We start from the raw sequence: 20,093 nt of genomic DNA on the forward strand, positions 1-20,093 counted from the left end.
CAGGTACACCGTGGATTCTACTTGGACAAGTGGACAGAGGTCGGCGTGTGAACATAGGTAAGTATGTGTGTGTCGACATGTGTGAAATAAAGTTTTACTCTCACGGTGTGCGTGTCCTGTTTTTATTTGGGTATTTTTTCCCCAGTAGAACTACAGGTACCAGCGGGCCCATTTTTCTCCCGCATGCTGGTACTTGTGGTTCTCCAAGTACCAGCTTGTGGGGGAGGCTTGCTGGGACTTGTAGTACTACTGGAAAAAACAATATTCTTTCATTTTTCAAAAGGCTATCAGCCCCCCATCCGCAGCCCTTGGATAGGGTGGACAGCCTCGGGCTTCACCCCTGGCCCTTGGGTGGCTGGAGGGGGGGACCCCTTGATTGAAGGGGTCCCCACTCCTCCAGGGTACCCCGGCCAGGGGTGACTAGTTGCGTATTTAATGCCACGGCCGCAGGGCGCTATATAAAAGTGACCCCCGGTGCTGGCATTATCTACCCAGCTAGTGGAGCCCGATGCTGGTGTAAAAAATACGGGGGACCCCTATGCTTTTTGTCCCCCATATTTTTTGCACCAGCACCAGGCGCAGAGCCCGGTGCTGGTTTTAAAAATACGGGGGATCCCATGTCAGTTTTTCCCCCGGATTTTTAGAACCAGGACCGGCTCGAAGAGCCAAGGCTGGTTATGCTTAGGAGGGGGGACCCCACGCATTTTTTTTCCTGATTTTTACCATTCCATTTAAAAAAAAATAATAATAATATTTTTAAAAATATATAAATAATACTTGTGCCTCCAAAATAGACAAACCAAGTATTTAATCCCTTCTAATATAAATAGATATGCTATTACCAATTAAAAAAACACACAAAAAAAACATGTTTTATAAATTTTTATTAGATTCCGCCAGCAAAGTGTGGCGGATTGAAAATGACGAATTTACTGTCTAAAAGCACTGTTGTCGAATTTACAATCTTCAATGGAATATACTTTTGTCGAATTGCCGCATTTGTACCATTGCAGAAATGTCGAATTTGACAAATGTCGAATTTCAAAAAGTCAAATTTTGAAAGTCCGTTTTTTTGACGAAAAGTACTGAATTGCATTGTCAAATTTTTTTTTGGGGCGAAAATGTCCCGTTTTTCGTCATTTTCGGGAATTCGACCGCAATTACATATACCCCTAAACGTACTTTAAAATTACGTATATTAGAGCATACACGGAATATACTGCACAAGGTAGAAAATCATAGTGTCCCCCTACACTTTGCGGAATGTACAAAATCCAGTTTAAAGGGATTCTCCTTTAAGGCAATAGAAAAAGTTTGTATGGATGAGAGAGGGGGGGATTTGTTAAAAAAATTATCCCAAAGAGAGACATACTGGATCTATACTCTGAATACATTCGTACCATTTGGCCTCAATGAGGGTTGTGATATAGTACCCTTGATTCATTGTTAGTGTGGAGGTCGGGACCCCTCTGGGGATCTATAAGCGGCAGTGGCTAAGTCCCGGCGATTGGATCTCGAGGAGGGGTCGCGGCTGGCACATTGTTATTTTATAGCACTAAAATCTTTCATTTAGATGAAAAAGGCAGAGAACCTTAAAATAAGCTTGATCTCAAGTTAACACTTTTTATGATACGTTGTTTTAGAAAGTTTAGCTGTTGGGAGTAATTAGAATGGTCTCCGTTGTAATATTGGATATATAAGCCTCTGTATTAAATAGTGTAAATTGGTTCTATGCATATGATATTTAATATCAATTTTTGTTAGAAATGTATATGTTGCGGTAAATGTGTTATCTGTAAAGGAAAAATATGACTTTGTAAAGTGAAAGTTGTCAATCCCGTTCTCTGCTCTCATATGGATAGATAGAGATCAGGGACTCGATTAGTATTCAGCTGTTTAAAACACATGGGAGTTAGGAGTTTAAATACCTAATAAAATTGGGCTTTTTTAATAAAACAAAAAAGATGAAATAAATTATGTGGATCGAACGGAATAGACACCTCTCGCTAAAAAGTTTTTTGCTTTTGGTGAGTTTTTAAACTGTTATAACATTACCAAGTCTAAATTTGTCACTACTTAGTGTAATTAATGAATAACCGTCATTTAAATTGGAATGGGTCTATAACACCTTGCCTATACACACCAAGCACATCCCCTGACGAAGACTGTGATTGGTCGAAACGCGTTGGGCGTGGCTACTTGCTGTGGACGCTGTGACGTCACCCGCCGGGTCCAGTGCCGGCGAGAGAGATTCAGCTCGACTGGGCACAATGGTGACGGTCTTTTGAACTTTACTGAACTTGGAATTTTAAACTGCAATGTATGTGGATATTACTTATTCTTTATAAAGTGAATGCTTTTACATGCTTTTACAGTGCGCTCTCCTGATTTGTTTTAGCATATATATATATATATATATATATATATATACTGTAGTCTGGTGCCCGGCACTCCTGGTCCTTAATTTCACTGGCCTTGGTGCCTTCTGTTCTCAATCAAGTAACAAAGTAACATACCAACAAAATACAGCGTCACTCCAGGGCTTATAGAAATAAATCTCTGTGTATTAACAAATCACAGTTCCAACGTTTCGGGGCCCGTAGCCCCTTTGTTTGTTTTTCACACCTTGACAAAGGGGCTACGGGCCCCGAAACGTTGGAACTGTGATTTGTTAATACACAGAGTTTTATTTATATAAGCCCTGGAGTGACGCTGTATTTTGTTGGTATATATATATATATATATATATATATATATATATATATATATACACATTATACTGTATACAGTATATAGTAGAACTACCATTTTGTGTATTTCAAGGAGCCAAGAAAAATTGGTGTAAAATCCGGAATGGTGTAAAATGAGGAAAAAGCATAAGACACAACAAATTGAGCAAATATATCCAGTGCTATATACGCTTTCAGTAATATACATTAGCAAAACAACCTTTATTCTACGGTATGGTTAGCATTGATTTTGACAGAGATTAGATAAAAAATAATGTCTAAATATCTGCAGGTAAATTAATGTATACAGCATCTATATAACACACTCTTAGGAGCCAATTCATTCCCCCATTTTCATTTGTATTAATGCGTCACCCATGATCATACAGTCATGACTTGATGCAATGCTTTGCTTATTTGCACAATTACATCTAAAAAATATATACTTTTTCACCAATGTTTTTTCCCATTATACAGGTTGAAAATCCCATATCCAAATAATCCAAAATATGCAATATTCCGAAATACTAATTTTTTTGAGTAAGACTGAGATAGTGAAACATTTTGTTTTCTGATGACCCAATGTACACAAACTTTGTTTAATACACAAAGTTATTAAAACTTTTGTATTAAATTACCTTTAGGCTGTGTGTATAAGGTGTATATGAAACATAAATGAATTGTGTAGATGTACACAAACTTTGTTTAATGCACAAAGTTATAAAAAATATTGTCTAAATTGACCTCCAGGCTGTGTGTATAAGGGTTATATAAAACATAAATGCATTCTGTGCTTAGACTTAGGTCCCATCGCCATGATATCTCATTATGGTATGCAATTATTCCAAAATACAGAAATATCCGATATCCAAAATACTTCTGGTCCCAAGCATTTTGGATAAGGGATAGTCAACCTGTAAAGTGTAAATGCCTAGTATGTGTTTCTGCCAGCATTTAGTCTGCCGCTGACATGCATTATACCAACAGTTACTATGCACTGACCCCTTCACTTCGGTGTGGTTTCCAGGATGTAGATGCCAAATTAAAATGACAAGCCTAAGTTATTGATAAGCTCTGATGGCAAATAAATGAATACATAATTATTAGTAAAAAGAGCTTGCCCCCTTCCAGATATATAACTAGCACCTGCACTATACAGCCTTGGTTTGTTCCCACTGCTGATGACATCAGTTCTTTTTGTAAAAACATGGAATGAATATAGTGGTTAATTTTACACACACAAATAGGTGAATAAACTGGGAGGAATTATGAAAACAACAAAGGAATCCCAATAAACAAACCTCTGCTGAAAAATAATGTCAATCAGCTCTTGTTTATCATTATATTATGGTCCTTATTATGGCCCATTCCCTGAACCTGTCCTTTCAAAAATATATCCTACATAATCAAAATCCAAAATTAATAATCTTATCAATATACAAAATATTCACCACCTGCCGGTCTGAGACTACTCAACTAATCTGTATGAAGACCTTATTGAGGAAACAAATGAAGCACAATAACTACCAAAATTAAGATCATTGTACAGGCTATCAAAATCTTTTTTGGGATTGGAATTTAGAAACATGAAATAAAGCTAACCATCATTTTAGTTCTCCCAGGGCCTGTGCCAAGGGCCCCAAGTGTGACACCATCGCTGTCCCACAGCCCCTGCCTCTGGCTAGTAGGGTGCCTAGGACAGCACTCTGCAGCCAGTAATGCTGCTACAGTGCCACCCGGAGCCTCCTTTGATGCACACCCTGCAGCTTGTACAGCTGCTAGGAGTATCCAGAGTATGCCCCGGGCAGTGCTATAGTTCCCAGTGCTGGCAGCCCTGCCCTCTCAGTGCAATGTCATGACATCATACACTCAGGGGGTGGGGAGCTGCACAGGGGAAATTATCTCCTTCAGAAGATGTGAATACAAAGGGGACACAGACAATATGATGATAGACATGTCTCAAAAGTCAACAAATTAGGGGGGAAAAACTAACCTGGTTTACAATTTCTTAAAATGCCACCATTTTACTTCTATAACCAATCCTTCTTTCAAGACTATAAATATTTGTATGGCATACAGTTGCCTATTCCTGGCACACAACACCCATCTCATAGGAACTAATTTATTAAAAAAGAAAATATTTATTTCATTTAACATGGGATAGAAAATGACTTACTGTACATCACTATACTAAAAAATAAAATAAAAATAAAAATTTATCCTCATTGGAAAATAACTAATTAATCTCCAAATAATGTATATCTCTGATCTTCTATAAGGTTTCTTTTTTATGTATACTTTATTTTACCTATTAGATAAATGTTACTGTTAAATGAATAAAAATCAACCCACAAAAATAAGTTTTGATGTACTTCTAAATATCTGCAATAAATGTCCTGTATTTATCTGATGCTTCAAATTTAAAGAGTTTAAAAAAATTGAAACTACTATATAGTACAGTGTATAGGAAGAAGTTACTATCCATATAGAATCAGAGGTTTCAAAATAGTTTCATATACATTATTAAAATGTGTGAAGTATTTGTCAAGCTACAGTATTATAAATGATAAAGCCATGATTCTAAACAGTAATAGTGGTGTTTTTTTTCCAACTTCAACAGCAACACTAAATGTATCTTATTTTGGGATAGAACATGACATTTGTTTATATGTTTAATTAGGTAAACCTAAACCAATCATTAAATGGTTGCACAATGGCAAAGAGTTAACTGGAACAGAACCTGGCATTAACATTACAGAGGATGGGACATTGCTCATTATCAATTCCTTAACACTATATAACAGTGGAGAATACAAGTGTGTGGCCACTAATGAAGCAGGATTAACGGAGAGAAAATACAATTTAAAGATCCATGGTAAATATATTTTACTTCTGCTTTTATTTTAAACATGTTGTTTTTCCTAGCAATTAATACATGTATTAATAAAATCATCTTAATTGTTAAGATCATAAAACTTTGATGTGGTTGTCAGGTTTATGACAGTTAATGCAATTATAGAAAGTGCTCATTTATCTGCACAGGTGTCGTCTGCATTCATATATTCCAGGATAACATTACTTCTGTGGACATCTAATTTGCTCCTCTTACTCATTAATAATGCAAATGTCATTGATATTCTACAGTTTATGGATAAAGGGTTGAAAATTTGGCATTTCATTACATAATTACATGTTTTTTTCTGTCTACCTTTGTGCACAACTCACACTACAAACTCACGGGATGCAAATGAAGCAGCAGCAATGGGCGCCACCAACATTGCACAGGTTCCCCCACACTCCCTAGAGTTGCTATACCATACCTCTTGGGCATGAGCGCATCTGAACACTTTTGACAGCTCATCCAAACGGATTCAGGGGGTCATTCCGAGTTGATCGCTCACTAGCTATTTTTTGCAGTGCTAGGAACAGATAGTTGCCGCCTATAGGGGAGTGTATTTTAGCTTTAGTGTGTGATCGGATGTGCAGCCGAGCACTACAAAAAAGTTTTGTGCAGTTTCAGAGTAGCTCAGAACTTACTCAGCCGCAGCGATCACTTCAGCCTGTCGGGTCCTGGAATTGATGTCAGACACCCGCCCTGCAAACGCTTGGACACGCCTGCGTTTTTCCATCCACTCCCTCTAAAACGGTCAGTTGACACCCACAAATGCCCTCTTCCTGTCATTCTCCTTGAAATCGCCTGTGCAAATGGATTCTTCGTTAAATCTATCGCTCAGCACGATCCGCTTTGTACCCGTATGATGCGCCTGCGCATTGCGGTGCATACACATGTGCAGTTTTGCCATGTTTTGACCTGATTGCAGTGCTGCAAAAAATAGCTAGCATGCGATCAGGTCAGAATGACCCCCTCAATGTGGACAATGATGTCCATGCAACTTTCCTATAGAAAAATAACATTTAGTGAAATTCCTGTCCAATCAGAAGAATTACAACATTGGCCTTATGTAAAATAGCATATCATAAATTCAGCAAAGAAATGCAATATTTGATTATTCAAAATTCAGGACAACTTTGGGGTTTACATTTAATTTTCATTACAGCGCAGATGACAGTTACCCCAAGCCCCACATGCTAAGTCATAAATGTCAATATTATGTTTTATTCAGGGAGGTGTGGACCAATCAGGCCAAGGTTAACACCCTAATTACAATCTTCCACTGCATAATTTGATTGGATTTGTGTATGATATTGGTCCTTGCTTATGGAAGCTCAAGAAGATGGCTAAAAATATATACATTTACTGTGAAGACATGCAATGTTATTTAATACAAAATCACCCATAGCTATTGACTCAATGTTTAATTCAAATCATATTTTCCAAAGTCTGAGGCACTTCATTTTATTGGCTTTCATTTGTGGCTTGCATGTCACACTTCCCGATTCCTCATTAAAGGTTCAGATTCTGCCAAATGCCTAATTATATGCAGATGCTCAAGAACAGCAGAGTGAATGCTTCTCACACATGGTATTAATATCCTACGGAACACAGTAATTAGACACTCGTGTAAACATGTGCTTCCTTTTCCAAATTTGCACATACTTTGTTCCTTATTTTTAGGAACAAAATTCTCTTGCTTTTTTTTGTTTTAGTTACCTAAAATGTTATCCTTTACAGATCCGCCAACTATTAAAGAAAAGGAAAAATTGACGAATGTATCTGTTTTGCTGAACCATGCTACAGGCTTATTTTGTGATGCTACAGGGAGTCCTTCACCTCTGATCACGTGGTATAATGGAAGCATACAGGTAGGTAGAACATAAGATTAATCACCGATATTATAGGATTGAGCTAGACTCAAGGTTCCTGCACTGAGTAGGGGAAGAAATTATTTGGGGCACTGTACCATTTGCTCTGCGCCTTTGATGACAAATCTATCTATAATTGTTGATTAACCATCAGTGGTTTGTAAATATCATTGGTTGATGGACAACCTTACATGCTAGTAAAAATACCAGTAAAGATGCCTGTTATATAAGTATGTGATAATGTTTGCCGTGCATTTATACTTGGTACACTATTGGGTACCTGTTCTAAAGGGAGATTCAAGAAGTCTTACTTTCAAATGTTACATTTCCCTATATTTGTTTCTATTCATATTAAAGGGCCTGATTTAGTTGTGGCAAGCTGCCCGTCACAGACACCAGGAAATCAGCGTACTATGATGGAGATGCCTGGCCTCTTCCCTTCCCCTAAACAGCAGCCGCACACTTCCGTTTTCACAAATGGATGCTGTCGCAGCCCCCTTCCCGCCCCTCAGATGGCATCAGACTGTCAATCACTGACAATCTGCTGCTGACTGCTACTTTCATCGCAGGACCAATTTGCGCATGTGCATAGTGGGTCCTGTGCATGCATAAAGTACCAATAATCAGTACAGACTTAGGGGGTCATTCCGAGTTGTTCGCTCATTGCTGATTTTCGCAACTGAGCGATTAAGGTGAAAATGCGCATGCGCATGGTACGCAGTACACATGCGCTAAGTATTTTAGCTCAAAACTTAGTAGATTTACTCACGTCCGAACGAAGAATTTCCATCGTTGAAGTGATTGGAGTGTGATTGACAGGAAGTGGGTGTTTCTGGGCAGAAACTGGCTGTTTTCTGGGAGTGTGCGGAAAAACGCAGGCGTGCCAGGATAAAATGCGGGAGTGTCTGGAGAAACGGGGGAGTGGCTGGCCGAACGCAGGGCATGTTTGTGACGTCAAACCAGGAACGAAACGGGCTGAGCTGATCGCAGTGTAGGAGTAAGTCTCGAGCTACTCAGAAACTGCTAAGAATTTTCTATTTGCAATTCTGCTAATCTTTCGTTCGCAATTCTGCTAAGCTAAGATACACTCCCAGAGGGTGGCGGCCTAGCGTGTGCAATGCTGCTAAAATCTGCTAGCGAGCGAACAACTCGGAATGACCCCCTTAGCCACGCTCATCATCGCTACATCTCAGCATGATCGTGCCTTGTTAGGCACAACCGCATACACGTCTGGGGTGCATGTCTTTGACGCACACATGCGCCCCATTTGCCTGAATGGGACTGGCTGAATATGCAGCTTGGCATGGCTAGGCGTAGGCGCGCCTAGCCCATTTGCTGCAGATGTAGCCAAGATGAGTGTCTCTACATCTGTACTTTTTGCAATTGCTACAGGATCTGAATAACCCCAAATGTGCTTTCTATATAAAATGCATCCATACTGTACAAAAGATATCCAATTGAAAGTATGGGGATATGGAGCTGCAGCACATGTACAGTGGCATCACGTTTTAGCATGCAAAAATAATGAGTAAGAGGGGCTTCATGCTGTATGCACCTGAACTCGGCTGCGGTGCGCAGGAGAACCCATAACTGCTGTTTTCCTGTTTGATTATTTGTTTATGTACTCTGTAATTGGGCGCTGCGGAACCCTTGTGGTGCCATATAAAGGATAATAATAAATAATAATAACTGTCCCATAAGGTTCATAATAATATTCCATACCTCTAAACAAAATCTAATATTTGCATTTAGTGTATTATTGCAAATATCCTACATTATACATGGAACCATCAAATGCATGTGTATCCAGCTGTCCATCTATATTCATACTGTACATGGTCAATACAGTAGTTTAATTGTTTAAGGCACTAGGGAATAAAAGAGTGTATGCAGCTTTACCAGGGAATATTGCTATTTTTCCCAATAAAAAAACATTACCGCCTGCGGAGGCAGCAGCCCCTGGGCTGCAGTGTTGACTACCTTGTGCATTGGGGGACCGCTATAAGCCCGCCACCAGACTCCTGTAAAACTAGCCAATTAGAGTCCGGGGGCAGGCTTAAGAGAGGGAATCCTAATGCAGAGTCCTGGGTTCTGCACAGTGGCTGTGGTATGCAGCACCACTGCCGATCCAGACACATGCCAGCACATATATTACATACATCTACTCATGTATGTTTATATGTGCTTAGCAGTCCCTCCCTGTACAAGGTAGTCGATGCTGCAGCCCAGCCGCTGATTATCACCCAGAAGTGCATTTCAATATGCAATTGTACTGGGCTAATGTGTTATAGAGAACCCACATGGAGAGGGGCTTCAAAAGGAGCCTGTCTCTGTGATGTTGTCAGTGTGGAAGCTGGACTACTGTGCATGCACGATGCCGCTGACCGCACATGCAGAGCGGTCATTTCCATGGGAGGGTTCCATAGGCTTTGCATTCTGAAAATTAATCATTCTGGCAGCCTTGCATGCCCCATAGAAACCTACTTGAATGTGTGTGCTGGCAAGAATGAAGGGATTATAGCAGGTATCAGAGCTATCTGCTGCAGTCCCCCTATCATTCATTAGGTGGTACTAAATATTTGCAGCTAGCCTCTGGGCTGTTTTCATGGGACGAGCTTCAAATATTTTTGATAAATGGGCCCCTTGATTTGTAAATGTAGGTGCATTATATCTTGGAAGCTTGAACAAATGTCTTTTCTACTGTATTTAATGCATAACGTGATCCTCGGAAGATTTCTACATAAATAAAATAGAAGTTGTGTGTTTGTATACTTGTGTATATTTGTAAATATGTAAAAGTAATCCCAGTGCATCCTGGTAGTCACACATTTAGAGTGTTACATTCCTGTTCTTGTTGCAGGTTGTTGAAAGTGATAATGTCCACATTTTGGAAAAAGGAAAAATACTGAAGATACTTGAAACATCTGTGTCAGATTCTGGACACTTTACTTGCACAGCTACTAACATTGCGGGGAGCTCTGAGAAACAGTTCTTTGTAAATGTTTTAGGTAAGTGAACATAATATAACATCAACAAAGACAAAATATATTTGCAGATAAAATCTGAAAGTAAATATGAATCTAGGAATCTGTTTCATCTCCTCACCTAGAATTATGTGTATTTTAACACTCAACAGGGAATGATATAGTTAAACAGAGATGTGAAAATAGATTGTTTGTTAGTAGAAGTCACAGTAAAACATACAATACTGTTATTAGTAATTGTATTGTTAATTGCATTTATGAAACACAAGCAATATTCTGGATCTCATTAACAGCACATACTTAATAATGTCTTGTTTTTTTATGATATGCTATGGTGGTCTGCCCTATGCACATTACGGTGCCTGCCTACATATTCAAGTCCAGTGCAAATGTGTGAATGCCATGAAATATCCAACCTTCAGCCAGTCTAGGTCTAGAGCCGCTTCTTTTCTTCCCCCCCTAAACTACTGCTTAGTGTAACTTCACATATACTTCATTGCGGGTTGGGTATGCGTGACCGGTAGTTAGCATACCTCCTCCGGAATCCCGGCAGTGGAATGCTGGTGGTTGTGGGGTCCGGCGAGCATAACAAATGGAATGCCGGCAGGGGTGGGGGGTGAGCGTTACAAGCGTGATGCGCTGTGGGCTTGGTGGCGATCTGCGGTCCCTCCGCTATCTCTCACTGCTGGTAGGAGCACTATAGGAGTGGTTGCACTACTTATGCAGGGATTTAAAAGAGTTGTAACATGACCGCTGATATCACAAGCCTGTGTTTTCTGAAAATGGCCAGTCCCTTTAAACCTGTTGGAAATATGTGTGTACAGGCTTGAGGATGTACCAAAATTTGTGAGCACACACCAGTGGATGCCTTACAACTATAAACTATAAACAACTATAAACAGCCCAGTTACTTAAGCAATCAAGTTTTTTTTTACTGAAGATAAAGCAGGTAGAGCCAGACTTACTGTTATGCCAACTGGTAGATGGAGCTGAGTACAGATGCACACTGGTATATGGAGCGGACTATAGTGCCATCCAGCTACCCTGCTATTGAGTGTATGTAGGTAACAGCAATGCAGGACATTAGAACAAAGGTTATATCAGCAGTTAATCGCAGATCTTACTAGAGCTAAGTGGAAGACTACTTTCTTACACTGTGACACACTCACAAAGTCTCAAGATGGCTCCATACATGCTCAGTAGCAGGCTCTGTGGCCATTTTGGTACAGGGAATGATGTTTCCCTGGAGGAGCAGCAACATGGAGTCTGCGCAGTAGCACACTCCACTTTCAACACCTCACTCACTACAAGCTTCTCAATGTTACACAAACTTTCAAAAATAGCTTTCTCTAGCATCCCTAAGGGATATTGGGGAGACTTAATACCAGGCGGTATAGACGGGGTCCAAAGGAGCCAGTGCACTTTAAATTTCTTCACTGGGTGTGCTGGCTCCTCCCCTCTATGCCCCCTCCCACAGGCAGTTTTGAAAAAAGTGCCCTCAGATGAGGATGCGCATCTCTGCAGCTCCAGAGAGTTTTCTTCAGTTTATTTTAAATCTTTGTTATTTTTGGTATACTGTTTGGGTAACAGCATACCTGCACTGTGGGAGTTAGGGGGAAGGGGGGCAGTCACCAGCCTTGTGAGGTGTCAGAACCACTTCCCCTCTGCAGGACCACCGTCCTGAGAGGTTGTTTGTTCAGTGGGGCACTGCGCCTTAGCTGTCCCAATCGCAGCACGCCGCACACCTCTTACACTAGCCTGAAGGTGTCTACAGTGGTGAGTACAAAATGGGGGCCCCGCTAGGGGGGTCCCCCGGTTTAAGGTGCGGCTGACATGCAGGGGAGGCATATGGGACCCTCCTGGGGGGACCCACTATAGCCCCCTGTGTAAACTTGCTAGCGGTGGCTTAAACTAGCACTTGTGTGATGCTTTTAAGCACTTTAGGAGACATTGCCAGTATAAAAACTCTGTAGCTCCAACTCCATTGGGGAGGGCAGAGCTACCTCAGAGCGGGACCAGCGGCACCTTCCTCTGCTTACTGCAGCAGCAGCAGGCTCACACAGCTCCTCCTAACACTCAAGACACCTGGAAAACTGGTAGAGGTGTAGCAAAGGGGTAGAGCCTCTATTGTACACAATCTGTGTCCTATGCAGGACAGAAATCTTAGGTTTTCACTGTGATATAATAAGCTGACAGCCTCACTGGGGCTGTGTAGCTAGGGTGTGCTGGTCTCCTCTCTGTATCTCCCTCTCACACACAGTAAGGGCAGGCTTGATAAGTATTACTGTCTGTGTATGTCATTGTGATTTACTGTGAATATGGGTAAACACAAACTATGCAGTGTATGCAACACCACATTCTCTCCCTTATCATCTGATTCTGTTTCATGTGAATAATGCAGACAATCTTCACATGAGGCCCTTGACCCTCCCCAAGGCTTTGGCTAGGAGCCCTTAAAAATATGATGTCTGATATGTCATCACAACTCACTGCTAATGTTCAGAAAACTCAACTACTACAACAGGCTGTTGCAGACTTAACTGCCAGGGCAGATGTTACACAGCTCGCCTTTTCTCACTCGGGACCACAAAAGCGTGGTGTACCTGCTCTACTCTCTGATTCAGATGAGGATGTACAAGAGGATGGGGAGGACTTGGATCCCATTAGTGGGGATTCCACTTCTGCTCAGGGTATTGAACCCCTCATTCTGGATATACGGGACGTGTTAAAACTCCCTCTAGAGGATGCTGCATCACAGCAGTTGTTTTTCTTTACACAGAACAAGCCTTATGTCACTTTCCCTGATTCTGCAGACCTGTTTAAGTTAGCCTGGAAAAATCCAGACAAAAACTACCAAGTATCAAAAAGATTTTTGCACACTTTCCCATTTGCTCCTGAAGGTAGGAAATTCTGTGAAGAACCCCCAGGGGTTGACGTATCAGTCTTTCGACTGTCAAAAAAGGCGGTGCTGACTGCCCCGGGCTCCTTAACCATAAAGGGCCCTGGGGACAGAAAAATAACGACTACACTAAAGTCTATCTACACAGCTGCAGGTGTATCGCAAAGGCTGGTCATAACGGGTTGCTGGAAGACCCATGCCATTCACACGTGGGCTTCTCAAATTCAGGAGGGCCTCTCCGGGGATATGATTCTTGTCACTACGGTGACTCTCCTGAAGCACATTCAGGACACTGCATGCGTCCTGTGTGATTCGCTCATGTAGATGGGCAATATTAATGCTAGCACTTCTGCCATGGCAGTGTCGGCGTGCAGGGCCTTGTGGTTGCATCAATGGATAGCAGACTCAGAGTCCAAACGCAGTGTGAAATTGCTCCCATTTTCTGGGGAATGGATCTTTGGGGTTGAGTTGGATACGTGGATTTCTAAAGTTACTGCAGGGAAATCCACGTTTCTCCACTCTGGGGCCCCGCCAGCTAGGCGTTCCTACCCAGGGGCCATCTGTTCAGTCCTTTCGGTCTAACAGATTTTGATCTAGGGCAAGAGGTGCTCCAATGTGGCTAGAGGCACCAGAGGTAAGACAAGAAGACCTGTGAACACCGGTTCTCAGGAACAGACCACCAGTTCTGCTTCCACTAAGTCCTCAGCATGATGGTTCCTACGCACCCCGAGGGGATCTCGCAGTGGGAGCTCGACTGTGTCACTTCAGCCTCATCTGGGAAAGCTCCTGCCAGGATATTTGGGTACAGGACCTCATTTCTCAGGGCTACAAGCTGGAGTTTGACGGTGCTCCTCCCCAATGATTTTTCAAATCAAACTTGCCAGCTTTGGAGGATACGCAAGTTACGTTGCAACAGGCCATCCAAAAGTTGGTCCAGTCCCATGTCATTGTTTCAGTACCAATACAACAACGAGGAAAGGGTTATTACTACAAACTGTTTGTGATACCAAAGCCGGACGGTTCGGTAAGATTGATTTTTGAATCTAAAATCCTTGAACCCTTATCTCAGGGTTTTCAAGTTCTAGATGGAATCCTTAAGAACAGTGATTGCGGGCCTGGAAGAACAGGAATTCATGGTTTCCCTGGATATCAAGGATGCCTACCTTCATATTCCAATTTGGCCACCTCATCAGGCTTATCTGAGGTTTGCCCTACTGGACAATCACTACCAGTTCCAGGCACTACCCTTCGACCTGTCCACAGCTCTGAGGGTATTCACAAAGGTAATGGCAGAGATGATGTTCCAGCTCCGGGTCCAGGGAGTCAATGTTGTCCCTTACCTGGACGATCTCCTGATAAAAGCAAGATCCAGGGAGCTTTTATTGCTCCATATTGACCGCATTATCCAACTTCTGTCACACCATGGGTAGATTCTCAATTTACAGAAGTCCCACCTAGAGCCAACTCATCAGCTCCTGTTCCTGGGGATGTTATTGGATACTGTGGCCAGAAGGTGTTCCTCCCGCTCGACCTGCTTGAGTATCTATCCATCTTTGCATAAGATTGTTGGGGAAGATGGCTGCCTTATATGAGGCGCTCCAATATGGGAGGTTCACACATGCCAGAACATTTCAATTGGATCTCCTGAGCAAGTGGTCCGGATCACATCTACAGATGTACCGGATAATACAGCTGTCACCTCAGGCCAGGAATTCCCTCCTGTTGTGGCTGCAGTCCTCCAATCTCCTGGAAGGCCAGAGTTTTGTGATTCAGGATTGAATCCTCCTCACGACGGATGTGAGTCTGAGAGGATGGGGAGCTGTCACCCAAGGGGCTCAGTTCCAGGGCAGGTGGTCAGCCCACGAAGCCCTCCTTCCGATCAACATTCTGGAATTTTGGGCAATCTACAATGCTCTGCTTCAGGCCTCTTCTCTACTCAATGATTACGCGATCCAAGAACAGTCGGACAATGCCACAGCAGTGGCGTACATCAGTCGGCAAGGAGGGACAAAAAGCAGAACCTGCATGCGAGAGGTGTCAAATATACTCCTCTGGGCAGAAAGAAATGCAAGAGCAATGTCAGCAATCTTCATTCCGGTAGTGGACAACTGGGAAGCGGACTTCCTGAGTCGTCACAATCTCCCCCCCGGGAGAGGGGGGAGTCCACCATCAGGTGTTTCAGCAGATCATCGACTGGTGGAGCTGACCACAAATAGATAAGATGGCTCTCGACTCAGCAAGAAGCTTCACTGGTATTGCTCACGAACCAGGGACCCTCAGGCAAGGACAGTGGATTTACTGACGTCGCCTTGGCCTTACCAGCTGGTCTACCTGTTTCCTCCGATTCCATTGCTCCCAAGAGTGCTCTCCCCTTTTTAATTCAGATTTCTCTCTGATGAAATATATGTGTGTCATTCATGTGAAGTCATCTATGAATGTCACAAAGTATCTGTATCCAGTGACCAACTTTACTTCCATTGGACCTCATGCATCTGAATCTCAAGTGGTTTTGTAGCTGTACTTACTGCCTTAGGAAGTGGCTGATGGCTTTGTTTTCCTAATAAACTGCACTCACATACAGTACCTCTGTGTTAGTCACTGACATTCCTGGGACCATCCGCACACGCTCAGTAGTAGACTCAACAGGAATCTGGGTACAGGGAATAACGCTTCACCTGGAGGAACAGCAACAGGGAGCCCTCTAAGTAGCGCACTCCACTTTCAACAAAACCTACTCAGAGTATTAGGCTAATTTCCTGTGCTCCAGTGCTCCTAGTTCCAGTCTTTCTGTATTCAGTATCCTGTTTCATGTGTTTTGATCAGGCTTGCTTGTGTCCTGATTTGGCTCTGTTCCTGTCAATTCAGTTCTGAGTCTGACCCTGCTCAACCTTCACTTTCGTTCTTGTGATCCTTTTGGTACTGTATGCCTGCAGTCCGTTCAAGTAAGTGTGAAGAAAGGACAACCATTCTCTTTATACTTACACCGCTACCACAGTAAAGCCGAAGTCCCCTTGAGGGGGTTTCCAGTGAAATTAGGGGTTTGTTAGGCTCCTCCACTTTGCTACTGCCATAGCAAATCCAAGTTTGCATACTTGTATTCCCTTACTTATTAAAAACAGTATTTTTTTTTTGTTTTGTTTTTTACTGTTTGGGATAAAAGTTCCTTACCTTACATTAGCATACAATTAGTGATCATGTCTAAGTGTATGACTGTATTACAGGAAAGCTACAAGTATTTACTTGGTTTATTTCTATGTTTTTTTACCTTTCTGTATACCAAGTATCCATATAACATATCCAAGACTGTACCAGTCATAGGCTTCAGAACATAGTCCCTCCAGTCAGATTAAAAATTAAAACCATAAGATACAGTATGTGCAACTCAAAATACAGCTGAATAAACTAAAGTTTATATGCAGATTTTTGTATTCAATCCTAAATAACAACCAAATTGTGGTTTCCAATGGGTAATGGTATTTTCCATTGTGTTATGGTGGTTAGCAACAAGAGACTTAAAAAGGAACAAATTGTGGTTTCTCAACCGCCACTGACATGTACAGTATATTAATGTGCATAACATAATTACATTTTTTTTACTGTTTTTCTAGATCCTCCTGAAATTGTTAATAGTGGAATCATCAGTGATATGTCTGTGATTTTTGGAAGTAAAGCTAAGATGGAGTGTGTGGTGAAAGGGAAACCATTTCCAGTCATCCAGTGGTTCAAAGAAAATAGGTGAGATGACCTTGCATTTTTTAACACATTATGAACTTTTTATGATCTAATCAATAATACTAAAAATATATAATCCAAATAATGTGGCAATTTGCCTCTGTGGCAAAGAAGGTACTTTTACACTTTCTGATGCTCAGAACAGGACTCACTCCCTAGGACAAGGGGCAGATAGGGTTAGGAATCCTGCTCCTTACTACAGCAAAGGTAATACACACAGCTGCACTACCTGGGTGTGACTACTTATTTGTGTGAAGGTATAAAGGTTTGTGGAAATCAGTGGGCATGGTTTCCGACACCAGATAGTGATGTGACAATATTTGTGAGGAATGAAGAAGCCAGACAGAGCAACCTGAGTGAAGAGCTGTTCTTTGTGAATCAAACTGTTGCAAAGTGGTATCAGAAGTTTACAAGCGGTGTCAGACCGTTTACACCTCAAATAAACCAACACGCCATTTATAGAATTTATCTTACTAGTTCCACAAAAGTACCTAACTAAAGTAAGTACAGAAACCAAAGGCAAATGCCCGGAAACCCCCCTCCTCTTGACGAGAAGCTCAAACGGATGGTGTAATGGTTAGCATTACTGCCTCACAGCACTGAGGTCATGGGTTCGATTCCCACCATGGCTCTAACTGTGTGGAGTTTGTATATTCTCCCCGTACTTGCGTGGGTTTCCTCCGGGTACTCCGGTTTCCTCCCACAATCCAAAAATATACTGGTAGGTTAATTGGCTCCCTACAAAATTAACCCTAGCGTGAATGTGTGTGTGTGTACATGTGGTAGGGAATATAGATTGTAAGCTCCACTGGGGCAGGGACTGATGTGAATGGCCAAAATATTCTCTGTAAAGCGCTGCGGAATATGTGTGCGCTATATAAATAACTGGTAATAAATAATAAATAAATTATGATCACAATTTCAAAAGTATATAATACGATTACTATATTTGCCGCCACAACATGCAGTTTGAGGGACAGAGCATAAGATGCTGCACATGCCCAGTATAGTAGCTTCTTCTACCAAGTTTGCTGTGTTTGTGGATCTGAGTGCCCAATCAGCACACTGGACCAGAGATTAGCTGCTGGGAAGAAGAGACAGGAGCCTTACTATGAGATGGGAGGATGTGTGCTTAGATCACTTATGTTATTTATATTAGTTTAATCTGTTTGATATAGCCTACACTATACACTATCCATATAGTGTTCATTATTAAAACAGTGCTCCATGCACTATCCAGTGCATAAAAAGACCAATGGGCATATATATGTCCACGGTCAGTACTAGGTTCTTCTACCACTCCCAAAGACTCCTGCACTTGCTCCAATGTTCCACAGAATGGAAGATTGTGGACTGTATTTGGAAAGCTGTAGCTTGAGCCACACCAAACAGCCCATCTTGGCGCACCTGGTCCTGGAGGATTCTTACTCACAGTGTGCATTTTCTTCATTTTAATAAAACAATTGAGGGTGAAAAAATTACATTACTATCTTGCACTGAACAATTTGATTTTTGAGATTTGTATATCTATGTGTCTTATTTTGCATACAAAGTGCCAAGATCCTTTCTACTTGTTTAAAAACAATTCCTGTGCTGTAAAAGTCCCATGTCTCTAGTGTACTCGAGTGGTGTTTCTTTGCACCTGTGACGTGAATAAGACACAGAGTGAAAAAAAAAAAGATGGTACCAAGGGTGGATTGTCCGTAGGGCCCACAGGGAAGATTCCCAGTGGGACAATGTGTCCTGGAGGCCTATTTTGTATGTGGGCCTTGCTCTCCACATGACAGACAGCCTGCCTGCACTCATTACACTCACACACTGCATTGTTCCAATTCATTATGCTATTCCATCACTGTGTATTGTCTACAGTACAGCAACTTTGCCACCCATCATCTTATGGCAGTGTACTGTATATACAGCATCTGTATATCATGTTTTGTCCGCTTAGGCTTTGTGGTTGTAGATGATCTAGTTTTATGCTGTCTAGTGTTTGTGGTTGGCTGACATGTAGGATTGAGTGAATGGTGAGTGGCATATGGTGGGTGTTATAAGCAAAAAATATATTTCTGCAGCGGGGTACACTGGTATTCCACAGGGAATTACATCGGGTTGTAGAGTTGGATCTTGATCTGAGGCAAAAACAGGCTAAAGCTTTGACTGTTCCCAGGATGCACTGCACCGCCTCCTCTATAGTCCCGCCTCCAGTCACTGGAGCAGTTTGTAAGTTGGTGCCTGCAGTGCAAGCAGCTAACAGGTGGGGATGTGCTAGGCAGCCCTAATAAGAGCTTGTTAAGAAGAAAGAAGACTTCAAGGGCCGCAGCACAGGCATGTCAGGATGACATTCTGTTCTGTGGCTCCATCACCTCCCCCAGCGGCGCTGCACGCTCCCGTGCCCTGGTTGCCGGGTACTTGCAGTGGAGGAGCTCTGGTCATTAGGCACACATCACCACTGCTGCTCTCTTGGATCGCATGGCCACACTTCAGGGAGGAGGTAAGAGGGTCACCCAGATGGGACCCGCCGAAATCGCAATCCGATTGCGGTCCCAGGAGACGGACCGCGCCTCTGGCATGGACACTGTGGCCGTGCAGGGACCCCAATATGTCCACAAGGGCAGGGAGCACAGGTCGGATTTACTAAAATCCATTTAGTATAGGCTCCACAGTACCCGGTGGTGAAGTCCAGCAGAGGGGATAAGGTGCTGACCTGTAGCCCCTCCCCCAACGCCAGGCGTCATCTACAGCAGGTGTTCCCGCCCTGGAGCTGCATCTCTCTCTGTCTCTCCCTCACTCCCTGTCAGCATTTGGGCGCCATTTCACAGAGCTCCGCTTATTCTGGTACTGCTGGGCACTGTCTCCTCTATAAAGCCAGCTGTCTCATCAGCACTGTGCATTTACAGGACACTTAAGTATTCTACATGTCGTTTAGACAGCGTTAGTTAAGAACAAGTGCACTACTATATGAATATTTAGTACAAGTATTCTGTG

At 42.3% G+C, this 20,093-nt stretch overlaps 1 protein-coding gene across 3 annotated transcripts in view; it reads left to right on the top strand.

Moving 5' to 3' along the window:
* HMCN1 (hemicentin 1) overlaps positions 1–20,093 on the top strand; it is a 1,072,092-nt gene that overhangs the window by 267,586 nt on the left and 784,413 nt on the right. For all 3 annotated transcript variants that reach the window (XM_063940215.1, XM_063940214.1, XM_063940213.1), the window contains 4 exons: positions 5,410–5,604; positions 7,363–7,493; positions 10,354–10,501; positions 16,985–17,111. In XM_063940215.1, coding sequence (XP_063796285.1) covers positions 5,410–5,604; positions 7,363–7,493; positions 10,354–10,501; positions 16,985–17,111 — 601 coding nt within the window. The remainder of the gene's footprint in view (positions 1–5,409; positions 5,605–7,362; positions 7,494–10,353; positions 10,502–16,984; positions 17,112–20,093) is intronic.

Source organism: Pseudophryne corroboree, chromosome 9 (genome assembly GCF_028390025.1).
Source record: "Pseudophryne corroboree isolate aPseCor3 chromosome 9, aPseCor3.hap2, whole genome shotgun sequence".
Taxonomy (NCBI): Eukaryota; Metazoa; Chordata; class Amphibia; order Anura; family Myobatrachidae; genus Pseudophryne; species Pseudophryne corroboree.